The 24,589-nt window shown below is 50.0% G+C and overlaps 1 protein-coding gene across 15 annotated transcripts in view; it reads right to left on the bottom strand.

Moving 5' to 3' along the window:
• Nucleotides 1-24,589, bottom strand: part of EVI5L (ecotropic viral integration site 5 like) — an 82,583-nt gene that overhangs the window by 23,244 nt on the left and 34,750 nt on the right. For 10 of the 15 annotated variants that reach the window (XR_012155756.1, XR_012155755.1, XM_073319073.1 and 7 more), the window contains 7 exons: nucleotides 22,466-22,563; nucleotides 21,411-21,471; nucleotides 20,657-20,710; nucleotides 19,201-19,233; nucleotides 13,040-13,180; nucleotides 6,403-6,531; nucleotides 273-413 (listed from right to left, as the gene is read on the bottom strand). Coding sequence is in view for 13 of the 15 variants with exons in the window: in XM_073319073.1 (XP_073175174.1) it covers nucleotides 273-413; nucleotides 6,403-6,531; nucleotides 13,040-13,180; nucleotides 19,201-19,233; nucleotides 20,657-20,710; nucleotides 21,411-21,471; nucleotides 22,466-22,563 (657 nt within the window). In the remaining 2 variants the exon portion in view is untranslated. The remainder of the gene's footprint in view (nucleotides 1-272; nucleotides 414-6,402; nucleotides 6,532-13,039; nucleotides 13,181-19,200; nucleotides 19,234-20,656; nucleotides 20,711-21,410; nucleotides 21,472-22,465; nucleotides 22,564-24,589) is intronic. The other 5 variants (XM_073319069.1, XM_073319074.1, XM_073319072.1 and 2 more) reach the window with 5 other exon arrangements.

Genomic DNA, 24,589 nt, shown 5'->3' with positions numbered 1-24,589 from the left:
TGCTAACAAATTGATTAATAGTTTGTTCCAGTATCTTTCCAGGTACCGAAGTCAGAGTGTTCCATTATTCCCTGGGTCCTCTGTATGCCCCTTTTAAAGATAGGTACTGTGTTAGCCCTTCTCCTGTCCTCTGGGCCTCACCCATGAGTTCTCAAAGATAATCGCTCATCAGATGTATCACTGGTTGGGGGGTTGTCTCTGCCCACGTGCTGGGGTCAGGGATGGGTAGCTGGCCTGGTGGTGAGTGGAGCCGACGGGGAAAGGGGCTTTACCTGCCAGCTGTCATTGAGCTCCTTCACCTGTAGCTGTAGCTCCTTGAGTGAGGTCAGTGCTGCCACCTCACGCACCTTCAGTGCCTTGAGCTCCTCCTGCAAACGGGCCACGTTGTTCTCGTCAGGCAGCGAGCTGTTCTTCTGCAGGGAGGTGGGGGCAGAGGGGGTCAGACTGGGACCTCAGCAGCACAGGCTTCTCTGCTCTGACCACTGCACTGTGCTGCCCACCTTTCCACATCCAGGCTCTGTGGGCACTGAGGGTGCTCCCATGGGTGGGTGTGGGCAGGGAACGAGCCCCACAGCCGCACACTCATATAATTTGGGGCTAGGGTTGGAGCCTTTGGAAGTGCTGCTGGAGTGCAGAGTGACATGCTGCTCTGTGTGACCCCCAACCTAGCTCCTGGAAGCAGCTCCCTGAGATCGCAAGGCCACCCCCATCCCTTAATATTCAGCAGGCCGCACTCCCACCCCGGCTGTAAGCAGAGGGCAAAGAAGGATATCCCAGGTGGCTCCAAGTTTCCTACTGGTGGGATCTCCCGACAAAAAGGGACAGCAGCATGGCCTAATGGGCAGCTCTAGCCCTGGCATGGTGGGGACACAACCTGGTCCCATCTAGAGAGAGCCATGTTTGCACCCTGACCCTGCTGGAAGCGCAGTCCCCAACACGGTGGCTGTTCTAGAGAAACCAGACCACTGGCTGACAGTTCAGGAGATGGGACAGGCTCTGGCTCGCTCCCCTGGAGATATCTCCTAGGATTTGTCTAGAGCAGCACAAAGTGAGAAGATCGGAGCGGGGCAGAGACCCGAGGCCTGCTCTCTGCTCACAATGGTGGAATTCCACTGGCGTCCATACAGCCCTGTTGCTGTAAAGGGACAGTCCAGCCTGGGTAGCAAGAAGGGGCTCATGTTTATACCCACTTCTTGACTATAACAACTGCAGCAGGGCTGAGCGCGCTCTGCAAACCCCCAGCTACAGAAGAAAAGAGGACAGGCATTAGCACAGCCCAAGCAGAGCCTCTCTGAACTCTCATCAGCCCTTAGGCACTGTTGGAAAGGGGGGTCAACCGAGTGGCTTTTCTATAACACGCTAGGGAGCAGTGAGCTGAGGCCTCGTCTACACTGTGGTTTCAGCCCTGGAGAAGCTGCACCAGTGCTGATCACAAGGGCAGATCTGGTCTGAACTGGTGCAGCTCATCTTGGCTTTACACCAGGGTGAGCTGTGCTGGTGGAAACAATCTTTATGCTGGGTTTGAACCAGTGGCTGAAATCCCAGGGGCAGATCCCTGGCTGGTATAAATCAGCGCTGCCCCATGGGAATCTGTCCCTAGAGCTGTGCAGGTTTACAGCAGCGGAGGCTCTGGCTGCCAGTGCAGACAAAGCCACCCAAGGAGCTCCGTGATTGCTGAGTGATTCACACACAGTGCACAGGCAGGGGAGGCTTCCAGTGGGTTTCAGACACCGCCCCCGTGCTCAGCAGGAAAGCGATCAAATGAGGTGTTATCTCACCTCTGCTGGAGCAGAAATCACATGCTGGAAGCTGCAGGGGAGGCGTGAGGGGGCAGGGTAAAGTTTGGTGATTGCGAGTTCATCTCTTCTGAACTGGTGCTGGGGGGCCAGTGGCCCTGCACCCACCATGAACCCTGGGGTTCATATCGTGAGAAGGCAATCACAGTCATCCCCTTCATCTGCCTGGGCTCAATACTCCAAGCAGCAACATGGCTCATACTGATCTCCTGTCATGCCACTAATCATAACTAGCTCCAGTGTCACTAGGTACACCCTTGTCCCTCGGTATCTACCTGCCATCCCTCATCTTATACTTAGACGACAAACTTCTAGGAGCAGGGACAGGTGTTATTATTTCTTTGGTGTATCACGGCAGGCAGGGAGCAGGACCCCATTGTGCTAGGTGCTGAACATCTTAGTGCTGTGTGCACACAGTGCCTGGCACAATGGGGCCCTGGTCACCAATTGCAGCCTGTAGGTCAAACCGTAATATCAATCAACAGTGAGAAAACACCACCCTACCACCAACTGTGTGCAAAGAGGTCTGTTTGGAGCAGAAGCAGCTGCTTCTCTGTCTCCCTCTGCTTCATGGGACTATCAGGAGAGAGGACAGGTGTGTGTGTGTAATGGGAGGCGGGGGAAGTGATGACCCCACTTAGAATGGAGCAATCACACATAGAATTATAGAATATCGGGGTTGGAAGGGACCTCAGGAGATCATCTAGTCCGACCCCCTGCTCAAAGCAGGACCAATCTCCAATTTTTGCCCCAGATCCCTAAATGGCCCCCTCAAGGATTGAACTCACAACCCTGGGTTTAGCAGGCCAATGCTCAAACCACTGAGCTATCTCTCCTGTCTGGTAAGACTGCAACATCTGTTAGTCAAATAAACCCTGGGCCCGTCTGGTTCCTAGGACAAACGGGGACCCAGCAGGGGTGTCACACACGTGGCTATGCATGGTCCAGCTCTTTCCTCACCCCACGCCTCAGGGGTTTTCACACTGATGTGTTGGGTGGAGGGTGAGGCCTTGAGTCATTCTTTGAGCTCCCAAGCCCCCATGGGCTTTCTCACAGGTTGCTCCAGTGTGATCGCAGTGCAAGCTGCAACAGGAAGGGCTGGTTCGGGGCCTGTCGGGGTGTTAAAAGGGTGGGAGGACTTGATTCTCACAGCTCTGATCAGCTAAGATGAGGTGCTCCAGCATCAGCTCAGCCCAAGCTAGAGGTTAGATTTAAGGTACAGAAATTCAGCTCTGGACAGACCACCCCCAAAAGTGGAGGGTTGGGGATCTGACATTCGGCTCAGCCTGCTATAAGGATGGGGATCCTTTGCAGTATTTAGATTCAGGTCTGTTATCAGACTTCAAGCCCCCACAATGTCTGGAGGACTTAGAATAAGGGGGGTTTATTCAGGCCCAGTCTCTGGCTAGATCACAGCAAGGCTGCAAGGCAGAGGAAGGATTAAGTCCTACGATTAAGGTGGTAGATTACGATTAAGGTGGATTAAAGTCCTACGATTAAGGTGGTAGACTGAGACTTAGTAGATTTCAAACTTTGGGGCAGGAACTGTCTTTTTGTTCTGTGTTTGTACAGCACCTGGCACAAGGAGGTCCTGGGCCATGACAGATGCTTATGTATTATACCTAATAAATAAAATAATAATAATAATAGAAACTTCAATTCCTAGCTTTCCCTGGGTGACCTCAGGCCAATTGGGATGATGATCCTTCCCTGCCATGCTGGGAGGATGAATTCAATAGGTAACCGTGAGGTGCTCAGATTGGGGCCCTGAAGGTATCTTGATGGATGGGTCTTGCTGTGTGGAGGAGTGGGGGAACCTTTGGCCCTCGGGCTGTGACCCATGGCACCCTCTTGTGTGTCTCTGTGGCACTCAGTCCCATCTGCATCCAATGGGGGAGCCCCATGTACAGGATTGGACTGAACCTACTTAGCTGAGGTTGCTTCGCTTTACGAAGTGTGTGCTGAGCAGGCCACTCCTTGCCTTTTCCCCTTCCCACTCACTCCATATCCTGAACCCAGCCCTTACTCTCTCCTGAAAGGAGGCCCAAGTGCATTTGGGAACATTATAGACCCCACTGGACTGGGGAGGCTGGGACCCCCCTGGCCCTTTAGCTCTTGGCCTTTCATCCAAGGCTGTTTGGGGGGGAGCAGATTAGTGCCAACAGGTGGGTTTTGTGATATAAACTGGATTGGCACCCATCTCCCACTCGAGTAGTTAAGGCTGCTGGCTTTGGGTCAGGTCTGCTGTGTGAGCATCCACTAGCCACCATCTGCTAGCATCCACTAGCACCATGTTCACGCTCTGAGCTGCCCCTCTCCTGCTCCCATAGGATTGCAGCCCAGGCCTGAAACTGACCCGGCAGTAACTATGTAGCCTTCCCATTGCCAGGCTTTGCAGACAGACCTGGTCTGGTTTTGTGAAGCACAAAAGTGTGCTGACGTGCAACTTACAACCATGCAGGAAGGAAATGGTTACAAGGCAAGGCCTTTTCTGGAAGGGGAGGGTTTATCTAGTTGCTTTTATTTTTAATCATGCTCTGATAACCATCTTCAGAGGTTTTCAAATCTAATCCCAGTTGTGACCGCAAAGGAAAAAATAAATCAAATGTACAATCACTTATTGCAGGATGGTCAAGGAAAAAGAAACGTGGGCAGAAAATCTTGACTGCATGAGATCCTGTCTCGGTTCAGTGTCCATGGGGACACTGAATGGGTCCAGGTAGATGCTGTGTAGGGTAGGGAGCCTTCTTAATATAACCCCCAAACAGTTCAGGAGGGTGTGTGTGTGTGTGATAAAACGCTATTCTCAGCAGAGGATTCAGGCTGAGCAAAAACAGCCACCAGTTATTAATTTATAGCAGTATCCAGAAGCCTTGATTGAGTTCAGGGATCCCACTGAAACAGAGAAGGGAAGTGACTTGCCTAAGGCCAGACAGCAAGTCAGTGGCAGAGCTGAAAAAAGACCCAGGTCTCCTGACTCCTCCTATGCATGGCCCACACTGCTTCTCACTGCTAGTGAAATGGATTCAACAGAAGACATACTAAAGATACCTGCAGCCTGAGTGAGGCAAATAAAGTAAGAGTCACAAAAAGCAGGCATGATCAGCCTTGTGCTGTGATCAGGTCACACCTCAAAAGTCAGGAAGCATCAGCCCAACTTTGCACTTGGATGGGAAACCACCAAGGAACATCCAGGGTGCTGCAGGAAGGGTTAAGTGTGGCTTTAAGGGTTAAAGCTGTGCCCCAGTGTGGTATCAGGGGCACTCTGCAACGGAAGCACTGCCTTTCAGAAGGCTGGGAGCTACACAGAACCCAGCTGAGATCAGAGGCCTGTTGAGCCAGGTGCTGCATAGGTCATAACTGGGATTCTTCGTCACTTCCTGTCCTAAATTCTCCCTTAGTGTTGCTTGGTGCCATTGATCAAATGCTCCACCCTCAAAAGATGACTGAATTTCAGTGGGGTAGGTTTGACCTCTGCAGACGAAGCTAAGTCCCGTGGGGTCCTTCAGGCTGAAAGGCACTCAGGCAGCAGTTCACAAACTGTGGGTCAGAACCTCAAAGTGGGTTGCAACCCCATTTTAATGGGGTCACCAGGGTTGGTGTTAGAATTGCTGGGGCCCGTGGCTGGAGCCCCACCGCCCAAGACTGAAGCCGAAGCCGGAGCCCCACCACCTGGAGCTGAAGCCAAGGCCCGAGGGCTTCAGCCCTGGACAGCGGGGCTCAGGTTACAGATGCCCGCCCAGGGCTGAAGCCCTTTGGCTTCCCCGCCGGGGCGGTGGCTTGGTCGGGCTCAGACTTTGGTCCCCTCTCCTAGGGTCGTGTAGTAATTTTTGTTGTCAGAAGGGGGTCACGGTGCAATGAAGTTTGAGAACCCTTGCACTCAGAGAATACAGGTTATCTTCAACTCCTCCTTTAATCACTGTGATACGCACAGCAGCTGCTATCAACTCAATTCAGGCCCCACTAAAAGGAAGGCTGAGTCTAGCTCAGGACTTCCTTTGCTTAGGACTGTGAACTACAATTAAACATCAGGCATGCACTTCACCAGCCTAACTCCACATGGCACAGATCAGTAGCATCACAGTGAATATCTCAGGCCAGATCCCCAAATGACATCAGCTGCAATATCTCCATTGAAGTCAATAGCACTATGCTGAGTTACCCCAGCTGAGCATCTGACCCCTTATGCCTTTCATCCTGAAAGACCCCAATGCACTCTGCAAACTACACAGGGTTCACTTAACTTCTCACTTAAATACACCCACTTCTTGGGGGACACAGCAGCTGTTTAACTACACATCAGAGGAGGATGGAAAATCCCACATCTAGCTGAAACTACAGGGAGGAGAGGGTCTAAGTAGGCAAAACCCTTCTATGGTACTGGACCAGGAGGGCTGGGCTAACAGCTCCACTTTTATGGAAAGCATCACGGGATCTTTAATGACCCTGAAGCCATCAAAGGCCTCAGTTTTACAACCCATGCTATAAAAGTAACAGATTCGCAGGAAGTTATAGGGGCACAGGCTGCTCATGGCTGCTCCCCCCTTGACTCCCACTGCATGTTTAAACAATGCTGGAGCAGGGATTTCTCCCTCCCCACACACACCTTTTCCATGTCCAGCACTTTGTCCTGCATCTCCTTGAGTGCGCCCAGTGTCTCAGTCTCCCTCAGACGCGACTGCTCCAGCTCCGTTTCCAGGTGATTCACAAAATCCTCTGTGAACCGGGGGTTTCCCTGTGAGCAAGCAGAGGAACCCAAACCAGGCATTGTTAACCAGGGAGGGGATCTTTAGCACTGAAATCACAGGCCTCTACCAAGTGAGGAACTCCTCTAGCGAGAGCAAGGCTGTTCTCATTGAAGGGGCCAGCCTCTAGGGGGAGACATGCTCAAGCACACATAGCCAATTTTTATCCACAAGTGCACCCCCATATTCAATGCAGGACAATCAAGAGAGGCCGCTGGAAGGAACTCCCCTGGCAGCCCTGTAGGGCAGGGGGAAGGATGGCAGATTGCAGGATTACAGACACAGATCTGCACTTTGGGGGCCTAGCGCAATGTTAAGCTGCACCCATGATCCGACAACTCTGCTCACCTCCCCCCGCCACTCTCGCTGCCCAGGTCTGGAGTCCCTCTTCGTGTAGACGTGCCCTCTGAAGCGACTACTGTGCCCATCACTGCAATGCAGCAGCTCTGGGGTGGTACGTGGCACTGGGTAACAGATGTACAGCAGTGTTACAGCTGAAGGTTGTAAGAGGTGAATGAAGCATTAGTCTGACTGGGCACCAGGGTTAACACTCCCACTTTTGCAGAAAGGGCCACAAGGCTAGGACTATAACAGGGTTTAAAAGAGAACTAGATAAATTCATGGAGGTTAAGTCCATTAATGGCGATTAGCCAGGATGGGTAAGGACTGGTGTCCCTAGCCTCTGTTTGTCAGAGGGTGGAGATGGATGGCAGGAGAGAGATCACTTGATCATTACCTGTTAGGTTCACTCCCTCTGGGGCACCTGGCATTGCCTGCTGTCGGCAGATGAGATACTGGGCTGGATGGACCTTTGGTCTGACTCAGTATGGCCATTCTTATGTTCTTAGGATCTTTAATGTCCATAAGCCTTCAAGGCCTTGGTCTTGTGTCTCATCCAAGAATCACAGTGAAGGCCAGCACGGTGCCCCCTAGCAGCATGCTCTGAGATTTCCCGTTAAGGCTTCACATTGGACCAAACTGTCCAGGACTTGGCTTCTGGGGACCAATTAACATGACACCTGGGCAGCTGGGACGGGGGTGATTCTTAAGAGCCAGGTGACTGCTGCCTTGTCAGTCCCTGCTGAGCTATGGGGCAAATGGACCCAACTCCCGTCACTGTACCGTGCACTGCCTGATGGGGTTAGACACTTAGCACCTGAATGTGATGGCTGCTCTGGATCTCGTTCTGAACCTTTTCTCCAGTGGCCACAGTTCTGGCAGGGACTAGACACACTCCAAGGAGGAGGCAGGCCATGAGGCTGCTTATGCGACACCCTGGGGCCCCTAAAAGGGTAGCTGGGTGGGGATACCGTTGCTGGCTGATGTAGGCTCTCCTGTAGCGGGATCCAGCTGGCTCTTCACTCTCACCCCACCCCACCCAATCTGAGCAGAGTGCTACTCTCCAGAGCACGCCTCAACCACAGCAACCTCCGCTGGGGGAAAGACTGGGGGAGCGCTGGCATAGCTCCTACCCACTGTAACCGTCTGTGCTATCGCAGCTGTTGGCAGTTCATCAGATAAACACCAGCTTGTTTTCTGGGGGAGAATTAAACACGATCCAACCCAGCCCTTGGGGGAAGGGGCGGAGACCTCTCCTTGCAACCAGATGCAACCTTGAACCCAACACTCTTTGAATTTTGGAGCGTTTTGGATTGGAGGCCTCGCATTCAAAACCACCCCTCTGTAGCTGTGGTTTTAGGTTGGACCCAAAATCAAAAGGGGACTAATTTCTGGTTCTACTTTGGTTGGGTCAGAAGACTTGCGCCAGCAAGGTGTGAGATCTCAGCACCCTTGAATCAGAGTTTTAGGGGCCAGATCCCCGGATGGTGCAAATCGCCATCGCTGCATTGGAGTTAATGGGTCCGAATCCCCAGCTGGTGTATAAACCAGCATCGCTCCATTGTAGTCAATGGGGCCAGATCCCCAGCTGGTGGGATGCTGCATCAGAGTCAGTGGCAATTTATATCAGCTGGCCCCCGTTTGGCCTCAAACCTTAACCCAGATCCAAGCCAACCCTATCCAGCACGAAGCTTGAGTGGCAGAACCATCATCTCTCATCAGTGAAGCAAGAACCCTCCCCAACTGGATCCCCCCCATGCTGAGTGAGTGCAGCTGCAAACCCCACAGGAGAGGAATATGCTGGGGGGGGGGAGGAGGAGAACAACCATCCCTGCCGAGGGGAGCAGGATGTGGGGACCTCGGTCCCTGCCCTTGCCTCTATGGGTGGATGGACTAGATGGGCACTCGCAGGGCTTGTCTGTGATCACTCTGCGTATTGCCAGCCAATGGGAGGGGAGGTTACAGAGTCTGATACCATAGCTGGTTTAAAGGCAGGCTGGAGAGTTTTGTGGCCGTTGTCATGTGAACGGAGATGATGGGGTTTATCAGATCTCATGTTGGGGCACACACTGATTGCCAGTATGGGCTCAGGAAGGAATCTCCCACCACAATGCACCTGGTCAATTCCACAGTGCTGCAGATGCGTGAAGGAGGAAGGAGGCATGGGGGGTGAGAAGGTTCCGCTTTCTATGAAGCTGTGGTTCTCCAGTTCTTTCAGTCTCCGGAGACCCACCCCCCCACTTCCAAACCCCCTCATCAGCCACCACCAGGATCTGAAAAGAACTGCCAGGAAGGGCTGTCACCACTGATGGTCCAAAGGAGAGGCTGCTCTGATGCCTCGTGTAGTGGCCTCTGCCACAGTAGATAGACCAATGTTCTGCTCCAGTGTGGCAAAGCCCCGTCTTCTCAGAAGCTGAACTCAGAACCAATCCAGCTGTGAACTCCCCTAGGATTGGTGAATTAAAGATGGGAAAGGCCAGCTGGGTCACAGCTTCTCATCCTCCCCTCAGCTAGTGTAGGATTCTTCTCCTGGATGGTCTGGTGCTTTGCTTAGCAGCCTGAGATGTTCCCGGATCTGCCCAAGAGGGAAGAGCTCTCTGCAGCGCAAGGCTCAGGTGGGAGGGGACTCCCTCATTTCACTCAGCCCATTTGCCACAGATTTCTCATATGGGACAGTCCATGTGAACTGACACCTTTGGTTTATGCCCAGAGGTGAACAGTTATCCCTCTCCAGCTATCAGCTCCCCTCCCGGGGTCTTTGGCTTCCATCAGACTTCTCCTCTGTAGGGTTGTACCTCTGGAATGAGTCAGTTGCCCATGGAATGGAAGAGACATTTCTAGTGTAACACTGTGCCTCAACACGCTCCGCATTTAACAGCAACACTCTGCCCGTCTCCCTCTCGAACATCCCAACGTTTACAGACGTTAAGTAACTTGATATTACAATGTTCCTGCTGTGTAGAGAACTGTTATCCGCATTTGCAGCTGCAGAAACTGAGGCAGAGAGAGGTGTTGAGATTTGCCTGAGGTCACACAGTCGGTGGCAAAACCAGAAATAGAACCCAAGAGTCCTACCACCCAGACCCCTGCTAACTCACTAGACCCCACTCAGAGCCAGGAACAGCACCCAGGAGTCCTGATTCCCAGTCCCGTGCTCTGACCAGAAGACCAGCCCTTCCTTCCCACAAAGAACCCATTTTGGATGAACCAGAAGAGCCAGAAGCCAGAAGATGGGCAGAAGAGCTCATGAAGCAGACAAACCTCTAGGTTCTTTTTTTCTGCCCATCCACCATAGGCAGGTCTGCTTTCTAGGTACTATTTATTGTTCTCCCTGTAACCACACAACCCTGCGTTCTCTCCTGGAGAGCTTTCACCTGGGGCTCTTTCTGAAAAAGAGCCGCTGAGCACTGTTTTAAGCACTTGTCTCCATTTGGTGAGAGTTCTGCATTTTTTGATGGGGTAAAATACCAAAGACTTCAGTTGCACAAAGAAGGGGGGCATTCGAAGCCCTCCCCCCACCCAAGAAAAAACAACCTACTGCTTGGCCGTTTTTCCCACTTGCAAGGACACCTGTGAGATTCAGAAGAAGCCCTGATCAAAAAGCTTCTGCCAAAGACAGGCAACAGGTGGCAAAGAGATCAGGCTCTCAGCAATGTGCTGAGACATGGTGACCTTTACATGGGAGTGTGTGTATGTGAGACCATCACAGCCACCAAGAGCCCCTCCCACACACACTTAGCTTTTGCTTTGCTTTCATCTCTGTAACTTCCACTAAGTGGTTCAGCCCTGACTTCACAGCAGCTGTAATGCCCACAGCTATCAACAGTACATGTCCAAAATTATTGTAGCAGCAATTAGAAAGCTCATTTGAGATCAGGGCCCCAGTGCTGCACAGAGACAGAATGAGAGACAGTCCATGCCCCAAAGAGCTCAGAGTCTGAAAAGACAAAGGAAGGGAGCATTGTTATCCATCTTTTACAAGTGGGGAACTGGGGCCAAGAGACATGCAGAGACTTGTCCAAGCTCACACAGAGAGTCAGTGGCAAAGCTGAGAATGGAATCTAGATCGGAGTCCCAGCCCAAGGCCTTAACCACAAGGCCATCCTGTGTCCTTCCTCTCTAGTTATTTTCACAGTACAGATATTAACTGTGTTATAGCAAGCTCAGCCCCAGAGTGGGGGCTCCCTGCTAAAGGGTACACTCCAGCTGTTTGTTAGGGCAAGATTTGAATTTCGGCTTTGGTCTGGATTCAGCAGGAGTAACACGTGTGCAGCAAGCTGCTCCACAGATGCAGATCACAAAAGCAACCTTTGCTACATCACCCATCTCCAGGGCCACTGCTGAAATCCACAAGCTCACCTCCACTGCTTCTTGCAAGACGGAGAGTTTGACTATAGAGAACAGTGACCAAAGTGGAACCAGCAGAGGCACCATCACCGATTTAAAAAAATAAAAATAAATAAAAAACAACTGATTTTTCAAAACATACATTGGATTATTTAAAATTTAAAGTGCATATTTTTCCTTTTTAAAAATGATCCTATTTAAAATTAAATTTGAAGTTATGGCAATATATGTTAAGGCCTAAACAGACTGTAATCTATTAAAATAGTTTAAATTAAAACAAAACATTTAATATTAAACAATACAAGTTTGCTGCTAAAGTTTTAAAGAAAGTCAAACCACTGAACTGGTGGAAGACACTGGGCTCAGCACCTGCAACCAGAGTTTGTTGAAGTACTAAGTGAGTTTATGACAGCAGTAGCTTCTTCTACAGGTGCAAAGAGAATATTTTCTTGATTTCAGTTTATTCAAATAGTTCAGTTCAATGACTAGTTCACTGAAAGTTAAGAAACCAATTGGGAGTTGAAAAAGGAGGAAAACTTGTTTACCTTTTCCAATCTATGAATAAAAACTAGATGTTAGAGGATGAGATCTGCTAGTTCTAAAATCTCGATGAGACAAGATGGGTTAGGTAATATCTTTTATTGGACCAACTACTGTTGGTGAGAAACAAGCTTTACATACGCTGTATATTAAAATCTTGAAGGACATGTTTACCAGAAGCAGTTACTCATTGTCAGATAATACTTTCTTTGTTCAATAAATAAATTAGTTTTAAATGAAAAATGTGTTTTGATTAATTTATTTTTCTTACGTATCCAGAACATTTAAGGTAGTTTTATTTAACTAATATTTAAAAAAAATATTTTTTTTTGGCACATTTTAAATTAGACTCCAGTTTCCATCCAAATAGAGCTTGACAAACTTCACAAATAAAAAAATCATGTAGTAAATAAATGCATCATTTACCATTTTATAACATTATAAAAAAGTAAACATTAAGACTCTGAATAATCTGAATGTTAAGCTCTATAACTGTGTAAATAAAAGTGTATAAATATAGTGTACCCTGCTGGTTAGAAAAATGAAGTTCCAAGTTTAGGGTAAAGCTTATAGTTTGGTGGAAATCAACATGTTTTAATGTTTAACAACCCATGAGAATCAACGCCTCTTTAGAACAATAACTAAAAAGTGCAAACACAAAATAAGATTAAAATCAATTATTTAAATCACTGATTTAAATCTATCCACCATAAGCCCTGTCCAAAAACCAAATATGGTCTTGTGGTTAAAGTGCTGAATTAGAACTCAGGAGATGTTGGTTCAAGTCCTAGCTCTACCAAATGCTTCTTGGGCACAGCTCTGTGCCTCAGTTTCCCCAGGTATAAAATGGGGCTATTAATCTTTCCTTTGCGTCATTAGAGTGTAAGCTCCAGGGCAGGGATTGTCTGTGCAGTGCCTGGCACTACACGGCCCCAATCTTAGTTGGGGTCTCTGGGTGCTACCCTAATACAAATATTACATTCTCTTGTTGCAGCTAAATGGCAGCTCCCTGAACATCTGGGATGCAGGATCCCAAGATGGCATCGTGTGGCTAAATCGTACCCAGCTAGATGTGCAGCTGCACTAGCATGGGCAGGCCTCGCTGCTATTTGCCCAAGGGTAAGCTGCACATCAGGGCTTACAGCTGCTTTGCCCATCTAGTCCAGGGGTTCCGGTGAGCAGGGCCAATCCCCAGGCCTGCATTTTTAGTGCCACCGGGCTCCCTGTGTCATGCTCCCACCCCAGCAGTGCCACCCTAGCCTGCTTCCTCACCTGTTGGTCCTGCAGCTGCCGGATGGTGCTCTGGGCCTTCTGCAGGTTCTCCGTGGCTGAGCTGCACTGCTGCTTCACCGCCGCCAGCTCTCGCTTGATGATGTAATTCTCTTCGGCCTCCTGTGCGCGGGTGACTTGGCCCTGGGGGAGGGGGAGGGGGGAAGAGGAGAAGGAAAGAGGATGTCAAAGGAAACACCTTCCACATGCTCCATGTGCATCTGCATGGTAAACCTCTTTCTGGGCCACATGCCGTAGCCGGGATCACAGCCCAGTGGGATCAGATTTACCGGTCAGAAGCGAATTCCCCAAGGGGCCGCCTGTGCCTTAGACAGCTCTGTCGGCAGCCGCCCAACCTTCTGCTGCCAATGCTCCAGTGCCAGTTACCCCTTCTGAGTATAAAGGTACTACTTGCCATAGGGTCTTGCAGCTAAAGTATACAGAGCTGGGAGTCAGGACTCCTGGGTTGCATTTCTAGCTCTGGGAGAAGAGTGTGACCGAATGAGATCAGAGGGATGGGACTCAGGACTCCTGGATTAGAGTCTCAGATCTTGATGGGGAGTGCGGTCTAGTGGTGAGAGTGGGGGAACCTCTGGGGTTCCACAACTGTGACCTTGGGACAAAAGCTTGCCTGCTTTACAAGGAGGCATACAACATATTAACGCTCATCCCTTTCAGACCAGTTTTCATGCACAGGCCACACTGCTTTAGAGTAGTGAGTAAATGGGGGAAACAGATGGGGAAACTGAGGCACATAAAGGTGGGGGGAAGTGACTTGCCTAAGCTCACATTAGTCAGTGGAAAGCCCAGAATTAGAATGTACAGGGGGCCTGACGCCTAGCACCCTGTCCTGTCCATTGGGCCACAATGTCTCATTTATTCACTGATGTGCTTGGACAAAACACCCCCTCCAAAAAAATCAGTTACTAATCAGACTGGCCTACGAACACCCTGCTAGCAAGAGGATGAGTGCCACCAGGGAGCCAGGACTCCTGGGTTCTATTCCCAGCACTGGGAGACAACGTCTCCATTGGTTAGAGCAGGGAACTAGATCACCTGACTTGTATTTATTGTACCCAAGGGGCAGCATAGTGTAGTGCTTAAAGCAGAGGGGAGGGATTTGGAATCAGGGGCTGCTGGCTCTCCCACTGACCCTCTCTCACCAGATTGGAGGATCCTCTATCCCAGAAATCCTAAGAACGAGCATCAGGCACTGGTGACTTCCTGATGGGTGAGAAATTGAAAGGCCCTAGGATACTGTATTGGGCAGAGGGACGGGCGCAAAACTTGCACAAAAGGTCATTTACCCTGTGCATGGGTGCACAGGTGCCTCACCCCGTGCAGATCATAAAGCCTGTGTATGCATGTGCATGGGGCCATTTACTCTGTAGGGTCATTTTTGGGTGTGTGCAGCACCTAGCACCCTGCCAATGGGGGTCATTTACTCTGCATGTGGGTGGGTGCAGTGCCTGGCAAAATAAGGCACCGATGTGATTGGGCTCCAGGTGCTATGACTAGCTAAATGTTAAATTATCATCATAATGGTGCTGAGAGCTGGCAGTGCCCGCCACCTGGTGGATGAGCTCTGTTTCCTCCCTCGAAGCCTCTGTTTTCAGCTCCATAGCCCGGTCTCTCAGAGGGCAATCGGGTTCTCTCATGTTCACCAGGGTACAGACACAGGGTCCCATCTACTTGGTGAAGAGAACCACCACATTTTTCACCAACAGTGGGCTCAGTGACAGTTTCTAGACAAAATCTGCTCTCATCGCCCTTACGTGGCTACTAGCTACCTCTCTCCACCCCAGAGGTGACTGCTCTTGCAGAGGAGCTGTCTGCAGCTGGCATGAGAAATGTTTTGCAATGTAAATACGAAGTATTAGTACTAACGAGATAACAGCTACATTAGACCTTATCATACCAGCTCTACAAACAATGCCAGCCTTCATGTCTCCTCCCACTCCCATCTCTGTATTCAGCAGTCCCTCCAGCCTGGTCCACCTACCCATTGCCCCTTCTCCTGGTTCAAACCTCTCCTCACAGCTCTGTGACATGGGTGTGTGGGACATGCAGGAAGGGGTGAAACCTCTTCTCTGGGCACAATGGAGGAAGCTGGCCTTGAAAGCCTGCCAGGGTAAAGAGCTGGGAGCTGTGGCTTGCTAGGAGGTGGCACTGATAGCTGGGCCTCCCAGGTGAGGGAAGTTATAGTGGTCTCCTCCAACCAAGGAGACTCCTGAGCAAGCCCTGGATGAGGCAGAGGACTTGGCATTGAGGAATGCACTAGGGCTGAGGGCTGTAATTCAAGAGGCATTCTGGTTAGGTTTCTTTTGTTTCATTGAGACCCACTGCTCAGGAAAACTGCCCTGGGACTTTTATCTTCCTCTGGCCAAGAGCCACACTTCTCATGATTTGACTTAAAGAGTCCATGACGCTCCCTCCCCCTGAGGGTGGCCCAGTGGTGTCGCGACAGACTCCCCACTGCTGTGCTACACCCAAAGAGGGAGAGTTCTCAGCTAAGAAGAGCTAAGGGGGCTGACTCTGCTGAACACTGTGCTGGCAGCATGAAGTGAACACAATCAGTGGTGTAAAGGGGTGCTGGAGTTATTGAGAATGTGGCCCTAGCTGAGGCAGTCTACACAACCAAAATTGAGTGGGATCACTACAGCAAGCCCCTTTCTCCCCCCCTGCCCCCAAGCTTGGGAGTTCTCCGTAAATACCCACAAAGCCACTGTCCTCTTTCAAACGCTCCTTTGCCACAATTCTACAAAACTCTGGATGCTTGGGAGACTGCTGGTGTGTTGAGCGCACTGCCGATCAGGCTGTCCAGTACTGTTTCACTGTTTTCTTGTACTGCTTTCGTTGGCTGATATTCATCTGCTGCCTCTTGTCTTAGATCTGAAGTCCCCAAACTCTGGGCTGTGCCCCTTAGGGGAGCAAGGAGGAATGTTCGTGAGGGCAAGGTGGACCAGGCCAGCCCTCACAGGGGGCAGGGAGAGAGTACCACCCAGCCCTGCCCCCAGCCGCAGCCGCAGCCCCGGCTCCCAGCCCCATGACTACCCCCATCCCTGCCATTGCTCCACCCCCAACTGGGGGCCCAGCTGCAGCTCCACTCCCAGCTCCGCTCCTGGCCCCAACTCTGGCCCTAGCCCCACTCCCAGCTGTTGCCCCAGTCTCGGCCCCCTTACCCCGTCTGCTTCCTCCTCCCTCCAGAGCTGCAGTCCTGCTCCTGGCCCTGGAGGGGCGGGAGGGTATGGACAGGGGGAAGGAGGGGCCTGACTCTCAGAAGTTTGGGGACTACTGTCTTAGATGGGGAGCTCTTTGGGGCAAGGACCATCATTCTGTTGGGTGTTTGTACAGAAACTAGCAAAATGAGGGTCTGAGCCATGACTGGGGCTCCAAGGTGTTATAATAACACAAATAATAAATCAAAGTAGCTGCTCGAGTGCAACCAGTAATGATATGCAGAACTGGTACTAACATAGGTGTTAATTACCAGATTAAGGTACACTGCATCTCAGAGGGGTGCAGTGATTTAATTACAGCAGTTTAGTTACACAAGGGTGAGTTTCCTTAACACAGGCAGGGCTAGTTATTCCTGCCTTGTCCTTCCCATGACTTTGCTTTCTCTCTTCAATTTGCATCTTCTACAGCACTAAGCAAATTGTTGGCGCTTAAAGAATAGCATGACGAACTCACAGCCATCAACCCCTGCTCCCAGAAGAGGAATGCACACCAGTGTGAACGCCTTCCTCAGTGTCCTCAACATTGCACCAGTTTAACTAAAGCCATTTTAGTTAAATCAGTACAAACCCGTTATGTAGCCACTCATAAAACTTCATTCAAACCCAATTTGTCAATGTAGCTTAAAATAGGAAGAAACAGACTTAAGCTAAGTTGATACAAACCAGGTTTACATACATTTAAGTGCCTGCACAGGAGTTTGCATTGGTGTAACTTCACCCCTTCAGTTAAACTAGTGTGGAGACTAAGCTGTAGTAATTTAGCTTCGGCGACATACTTAATGTACATAAGTGGTTGTGCTAATCCCACCGCTACTTTTAATGCTAGTGTGTTCTAGAGGCTCTCACTCCTGGCTCCTGTAGAAGCAGCAAAGCTGGGAGCTGCAATATAATCAGGAAGTTGGCCTCAGAAGCTTCATGCTGTTAGCCAGTGGCTTCCATTGCCCCATCTTTGTGGGCTTTGCGCTGAAGACCCTGGCCCAGCTTTTAGATGGCAATGCAGACTTCCACAGTGACTGCAGGTGAGGTGGGCATTTCCAACCCTGAATTTGTTTTGACTGAAGTGAGGCACAGATGGGGTCCTTCCCATCTTCTAGTTCTAGGAGTCAGGGGCGATGGGTATCAAAGTTAGAGTCTTCCCCCACCCTCATCGCACAGCACTGTGGGTCTCCTCTTCATCACACTGCCCCAGTGACCTCTTAACTAGAGTTGACTAGGACATATAGTAAAACAAGGCTCATTGCTCCTTCATGTCGGAGGCAGGGGAGAAGAAGGGCCATGCAAGGGCTGCTTATACTGCATACACAAGAATTGACCCACCTTGCGTAAGAACTGGGTCAGACCAAAGGTCCATCTAGCCGAGTATCCTGTCTTCTGACACTGGCCAATGCCAGGTCCCCCACAGGGAATGAACAGAACAGGTAAATCATCAAATGATCCATCCCGTTGCCCATTCCCAGCTCCTGGCAAACAGACGAGGGATACCATCCTTGCCCATCCTGGCTAACAGCCATTGATGGACCTATCCTCCATGAATTTATCTAGTTCTTTTTTGAACCCTGTGATAGTCTCGGCCTTCACACCATCCTCCTGCATGGAGTTCCACAGGCTGCCTGGGTGTTGTGTAAAGAAATACTTCCTTTTGCTTGTTTTAAACCCGTTGCTTATTAATTTCATTTGGTAACCCCTAGTTGTTGTTGTTTATGCTTCATAACACAAGACTTCCTTATTTACTTTCTCTACACCAGTTTTGAATTTATAGACCTCTCTCTCTTAAAGTCCCAGTCTTAAGCTGTTCCATACCTCTCATCATTTTTGTTGCTCTTTTCCAATTCCAATATATCTTGTTTTCAGATGGGGCGACCACATCTGCACACAGGATTCAAGATCTGGGCATACCAAGGATTTATACAGAGGCAATTGGAGGCGGAACCACCTGCCCCTGCAGGGCACTTTGGAGCTTACTGTGCTAGTGGCATTGTTACAGTGGTAAGTCCTGCAGGAACCACAGTTATAGTAGGGACCCACTTTGCTCAGGTTTGCTACACCAGATCACGGGATGCGCTCCCCACACCCAACCTTGTGCCCCAGTGGTTAAAGGGACCCTCCTGTGCTTTACAGCAGCTGGGCATTTCTGGAATCCTCCAGCCAGGTATAGCAGACAGGGCTGCCCACCCACACCTCACCCTGGCTCTTGCCTGATGTGGAGGGGCCAGCTCTGTGGCTGTCAGAATTACCTTCTCTGCCCTAGTTGGTGCTTGGCCGAAGACTGGCAACACGCATACCTGACAGCGTGGTGTCATTTAAGCAGCAAGAATGGTCTTGCAGCTGAAGCACAAGCCTCGGAAGGTCTGGATGCCAATTCCCACCCCAGCCCCATGCTCACTGTGGAACCCTGGGCAAGTCACTTCACCGAGTTTCCCAGCTGCAAAACAAGAATAATCCTTTCCACACCCACTTTACCTGCCTTGGCTAGTCAGTCAAAGCCAGGGGTGGGTGGGCAATAATTTTTGCAGGGGGGCCGCTCCACAAATGTCTGCCTAAAGATCAAGGGCCAGCTCCTCAGCTAGTGTAAACCAAAAGTGCTCTAGTGAAGTCAACAACACTATGCCAATTTACACCCACTGGGGATCCGGCCCTTTTATTTTAATAGCGCTTTGCTGATTTATAGCAACTGAGGCTCTGGCCTGAAAATCTTTTTCGAGTACTTGTTTAAGAAGTCCCCTCTCCCGAAGGCCTCTGAAACTTTGTGATAAAGGAAGGATGCACTTGCAGCCCTTTGAATCTGGCATAGGAGTGCTGCTATGACCTTGTATAAAGACAGGTGAAGCAAATGCAAATCATACACAGAGTGGGTGCAGCTGTTTTGTTTCTGGACTGAAATGTAAAACCAAGAAAGGAGAGATGAAAGTAAAGGTTTTACAGTACCTGGATCAGTCTGTCTGCCAAGGCAGCGCTCTCCTAGGGGAGGATCCAGACAGGGAAGGAAAGATGGAGCAGGAAAGAGGAAAAAAAAAAAAGACATGACAATAACAAAGTCATTGCACAAGCGCTCCAACCACAGCTAGAAGCACAGAGGACAGCAAGACTTAGCAGCAGGAGGAGGAGAACCCAGCAGAGCCCAGTGAGATAGTGCACCCAAGGCGAGAAGTCTTCCAGAGCAGCTAGGACAGGGGAGTCCAAACTTTTTCACCTAACTACCTTTTGTTGCAAACAGTGGCAGCCTGTCAGGAGCCACCCCAAACCTGTACTGGAATTTGTCCAACAAGTGTCTCCCTTGATAGAAGGCTAGCTGCTCATTGCATTCACCAGCAATAAACCTGCCATTGATTAGCTGGGTCTGAACCCTTCAGTTCCAGGGGGATAGAGAGCTGCTATGGACAGCCTTTAGGGCCACATGCTGCCTGCAGATCTTGAAGATGTTCTCAGTGATGTCCTACAAGACTGTAGTAATTAGCAATGGAAAATCCATGAGAGCCGGAGTCCTTGACAGAGGACATATCACCTGCAAAGATTAAATACTTGATCTTGGCAAGTGCTGTCAGGGAGAGGACCTAGCATCGTGAGCCTGCTTTTACCGAGGTGCTGAATGCCCACATTTACCTACTGAGGTGGATGGGAGCTGCAGGTGCTCAACATCTCTGAAGATCAGGACATTCGTGCCAGAATGCAGGACAGCAGTGCGGATTGGCTATTTTGTGTCTTTTTTTTTTTTTTTTTTTTTAAAAAACCACACAAGAACTAAGTAGTGTGAGGTATTTTACAGTGTGAGGCTGAGTGACAGAATTAGAGGCTGAGGTACAAGACTCAATGGTAGGGCAATCAAATCCATTTCAGGCCAGGATAAATAGGTTTTAAAAGCCACACTACAGTATGGTCAATGCCACATGGGAAAAGAAACCAGGCACTCTGGTCAGTTCCAGAGATACGCTTTTACAAGTGACCTCGGCGTATCTGCAGGCTCTATACATTTTATTCTGCAGTTGAAGATTTAAAAAACCAAACAACAATCTAAGCATCGGTTCAGTGACCTGGCAAGTAAGATTTAAAGTGCTTTAGCATCTCATCCAGATTGCAAGATGTTTGAACACATAAGCATCACTTTAATAGTCACCCTGAGAGTACATCTAGTTCCTGCCCTTTGACCTGGCTCCAAAGACATCCTTTAGGAGCCATCACTATTGTTGACAGTGCATTAGACTGACATGCCAGGCAGTGGTGTGAGCTTATGATGCAGCCTATAGGGCCTGAGCTAATGGTTGCCTTTCCTGGGCACGTTTATAGTGAGCTGGGACAGGCGGCTGTGCAAGGCCTCGTTTTTGGAAGCCAAGCTAGTCTGGAAGTGGAGAAGGTGGATTCGCACACGGCCCGGCATGCCTCTCACCTTCTCCAGGGTCTCGATCCGCTGCTTCAGGAGGCGGTTCTCAGTCCGGAGCCTCTGCAGAGGAAGAAGTGAGACATCAACAGGAGCTTCCTGTACACAAGCCTGGCCTTAAATAGGTTGGGTCTGCCCTCTACTGGGAAATAACTGAAATCACAGCAAGTGATGGACCAGAGACCTAAAGAGAACTTCTGGGGTGCAGAAAACCCTTTGCTAGTGCTTTGGGGTAGGCGCCAAATTCAGCCATAAGAATGAAGTAGGAGTAATCTCTTACATTTATATAGTGCCTTTCATATCCTATGAACCCAGACAGTATATATAGGGATCACCATGCTCATCTCTGAAGAGCAACTGTCTCTGGGGTGGAACATGGCAGCTGTTTAACAGCATGCAGCACCACCGTATAGGAAACGAAGGGGGCATCCGACTGAAGCTGCTGGGGGAATTTCAGTACCCAAGTGCAGTTAGCTACACAAATGTGAAAGGCCAGATGGAAGAGGGAAGCATCTGTGTTATGCTTATAAAAAGCACATGGGATCTTTTTCAGGGGAAAAAGGTCTGTAAAGCTGTAATCTCTGTCCCTACAGGTCTAGTTTTGGATAACGGTGCTGGAGCACCAATCAGAAGCATTAGAGGCAGTGATCTGATGAGCTCTCGGAGTTAAACTCAGGTGGCTCCCATAACCTTTCCCTTGGTGTGCTGCTGTGCTTCAGACAACACTAGAGCAAGGAGGGCATGGAGCAAAGGAAGGACTTACTTTGATCTCAATCTGCTCCTCCATCTCTTTGTTTTTGATTGCAGCATATTCCTTTTCCAGCCTGAGACAGACATGCAAGCCAGGTTGGATCAAATCTGCTTCAGACACCCCCACCCACTCCCCTACCCTCAGCAGAGTGCTCAGGGTCAGTGGGTACACCTGCAGTAGACAGGAGCTAACAATTTAGGCTGACCCCAGCTCCCCTGCAGTGCCTTGTGCTGAGGCCCATGCAGCAACAGGCCACACATATTGACGCTTCTGGGCACGATGGGGCAAATTAGTGAACCTGGATTGGGGGTTTTACATATATGCTGGTTTTTACAAACACACTGCCCCACCCAAGTATTATATTTTTAAGTCCCCTAGCTGAATGGCTGAGGTCTTACATACTCGTAATCAACTTAAAGACCTACCACTGACACGAGTCCTTTAACTGAACTACAAGGAAAATTGGAATATCTCAAATTTGCCTGATCTTTATCTTTCTATCTTTTGCACCCTCCTTCACACCAAGTGTCAGGATGACTGTCCCCACTTAAGAGATTCAAAATGCAGGCTTCTATCTTCCAGGAGAGGAAGGCAGGAGGTCATAGCATCTCCTGCTTGCACAGCAGGAGATGGAAGTTTGGGGCAGCAGCTATACCCACTTCCTTGGATACACAAAATCATCCCCCCCCCCCCCCAACTCCTAGCAAAGCCAGAGTCCCTGCCAAGGCCAAGCAGCTCTGCTGCCATCAGCCTGCCTGGTCTCTATATTGTAGAAAAGCTTTCATGGCCTCCCACAAACCCATCAGACCTGCTGTCAGAGGAGGCAGTAATTCCCTTATTAGGGAGTCCTTCCGCACAGCACTCACTCATCTCTTCTCTATTTTCACTGCTGCTTGCTGTGTGGCTCTAATGAATAACTAGAGGATCCCGCGATGCACGCTCCCTTTCCATTCCCTATCCTCCTGCTTACGTCTAACGCAGGATCCTTGGAACAGCACAGCCCAGGGAGGGGTTTTTCTGCCAGTCGCCTGTCTAGGATCTTTCACAGGGTGAGGGAGCGAACTTACCTCTTCATTTTCTTGGGGTTGTATTTGACCTGATATGCCTTCAGGATCAACTTGTCTGGGCAACTGTCGAACTGATGAGGAATCACCTTCTGGAAATACTGTGAGAAGGGAGCAGAGGGCAGGATGCATTTCTCTGAGCCCCTTTTGAGCACTCTAATAAATTCTACCCACTCTTCCCAAATCTCCTCCCATCCTCTTCATTCAGTACTTGCTTCCCCTTTCAAGCCAGAACAGGCAGCGCAGCAACTTGCCTTCCCTGTGCTACCTGGGCTCTACTGGTTCCTGACCCTCTTGATCACTAGAAGTCTCAGTGTTTCAAGTGCACCTGTGGAATGTGGGACTCTTCCTGAGCAGCACTTGGGAATGTTCAGTATCTGGAAAGTCTCCAAAGTTCCAGCTTCAGCAGCCAGGGAAAAGTGTGGGGAGCAAAGCTACATGAGAAGAAGCTGGATGGCTGGAGTCAGTAAGGGGAGCCGGGGAGGAAGAGAAACAGGAGGGTATTTCTAGGAATTCTGGAGGGGATTACACCCTTACCCCAATTAATGGCCCAGGATCATGGACAGGCTCCTGCTGACAGGGCAGCATGGACACTGCACCACTCTTGGCATTTTTATAGTTCTTATCTTCAAACCTTATCTTAACACCAGAGGGGTGAGTTAGGAGAACTGAGGGACAGGCAGGTGACATGACTTGTAGGATCTGAGCTCCTGCACAAGGCAGGCACAAGAGGTTTATCTAATACTGTCAGCTCCAAACACACAGAGGATGTTCATGTGTTTGGTCTCAGGACATCTCAAATCCAACAGGACAACTGAAAGTTACGCCTCATAGTGCCCCATGCCCAGGCTGCAGGGGGACTGAAAGGAAAAATCACTCTGCAACCTCAGCAGGCCTGAAAGTGCTTCTTCACCTTCTGTCTGGTGCACGACACGGACAGCACAGCGAGTTAGAGCTGTAACTGCTGTTGGGCCAGGCTCACAAAGCCCAATTGTATTTAACACAGTAATGCATTCTCTTGTGATGTAATTGTTCTATTCACCCTTCCCACCAATTGCTTGACTCATCAGTGGGTCCCACACAGCCAAGATGTTGGTACTGCATCATCTGCAGTCTAAGCAGAACAAGAGCTACAGGTTACAGGGTTGTAAGATTAACCCTGTGCATGGCACTGCTGGGATAAACCGTACACATTGCAGGCAACTATTTTGCTGTCTGGAGAGTGAGAATATCTAGTGATTCTTTCACATCTCACCTTTGAAACTGTGCCTAAGGAAAAAGGAAACTGCCTGTAGAAGTTGCTTAAACTCACTTTTCACAAAGATCTGGATTCAGGTTTTGAGCTAGACTGGGACTAGAGGGCGGCAGGACGTAAGAGAGGCTGCTCAGACTCCTGGCCCATTGAGTTTCAGAAGCATGACAGGATGAGCCTCTTCATGGCTGGAAGCACAGCACCGTTACACCAAAAGAGCTCCAGGCAACTCTGCGCTGATGCCTGGGCCAGTCACTAGGAAATGGGCTGACCTTGGGCGTTATACGGGGCATCTTCTATTTATACACTGGACATGTGTCAGGGAGTGTGCGGGAGTCAGGGCCCTGCACCCCTCTTCCTGGGTTTCAATGTCACTCTCAGCCAGCCAGCAAAACGGAAGGTTTATTGGACAATACGAACACAGTCTAAAACAGAGCTTGTAGGTACAACCAGGACCCCTCAGTCAAGTCCTTCTGGGGGGCAGGGAGCTTAGACCCCAGCCTTGGGGTTCCCCTACTTTCCAGCACAAAACTGAAACCAAAAACCCCTCCCGTAGGCTCTCTCCTCTAGCCTTTGTCCAGTTTCCCGGGCAAAGGTGTCATTTGGCCCCACCCCCTTCCTGGCTCAGGTTACAGGCCCATCCCCTGCTATCCCACCCCCAATGCAGACAGTCCCAGTAGAATTAGACGACATTCCTTGGTCAATCCACCCCTCTCCCTACTGCATCACAGCATGGCCAGCCAATCAGAGCTCAACAGGATTATGGGTAGGACCCTACCAAATTCACGGCCATGAAAAACGCGACAGACCCGTGAAATCTGGTCTTGTGTGTTTTTAACTTCTACTATACCGATTTCACTGAGGAGGCCAGCATT

Source organism: Lepidochelys kempii, chromosome 20 (assembly GCF_965140265.1).
Source record: "Lepidochelys kempii isolate rLepKem1 chromosome 20, rLepKem1.hap2, whole genome shotgun sequence".
NCBI lineage: Eukaryota > Metazoa > Chordata > Testudines > Cheloniidae > Lepidochelys > Lepidochelys kempii.
This window is presented reverse-complemented; position numbering and strand designations above follow the sequence as displayed.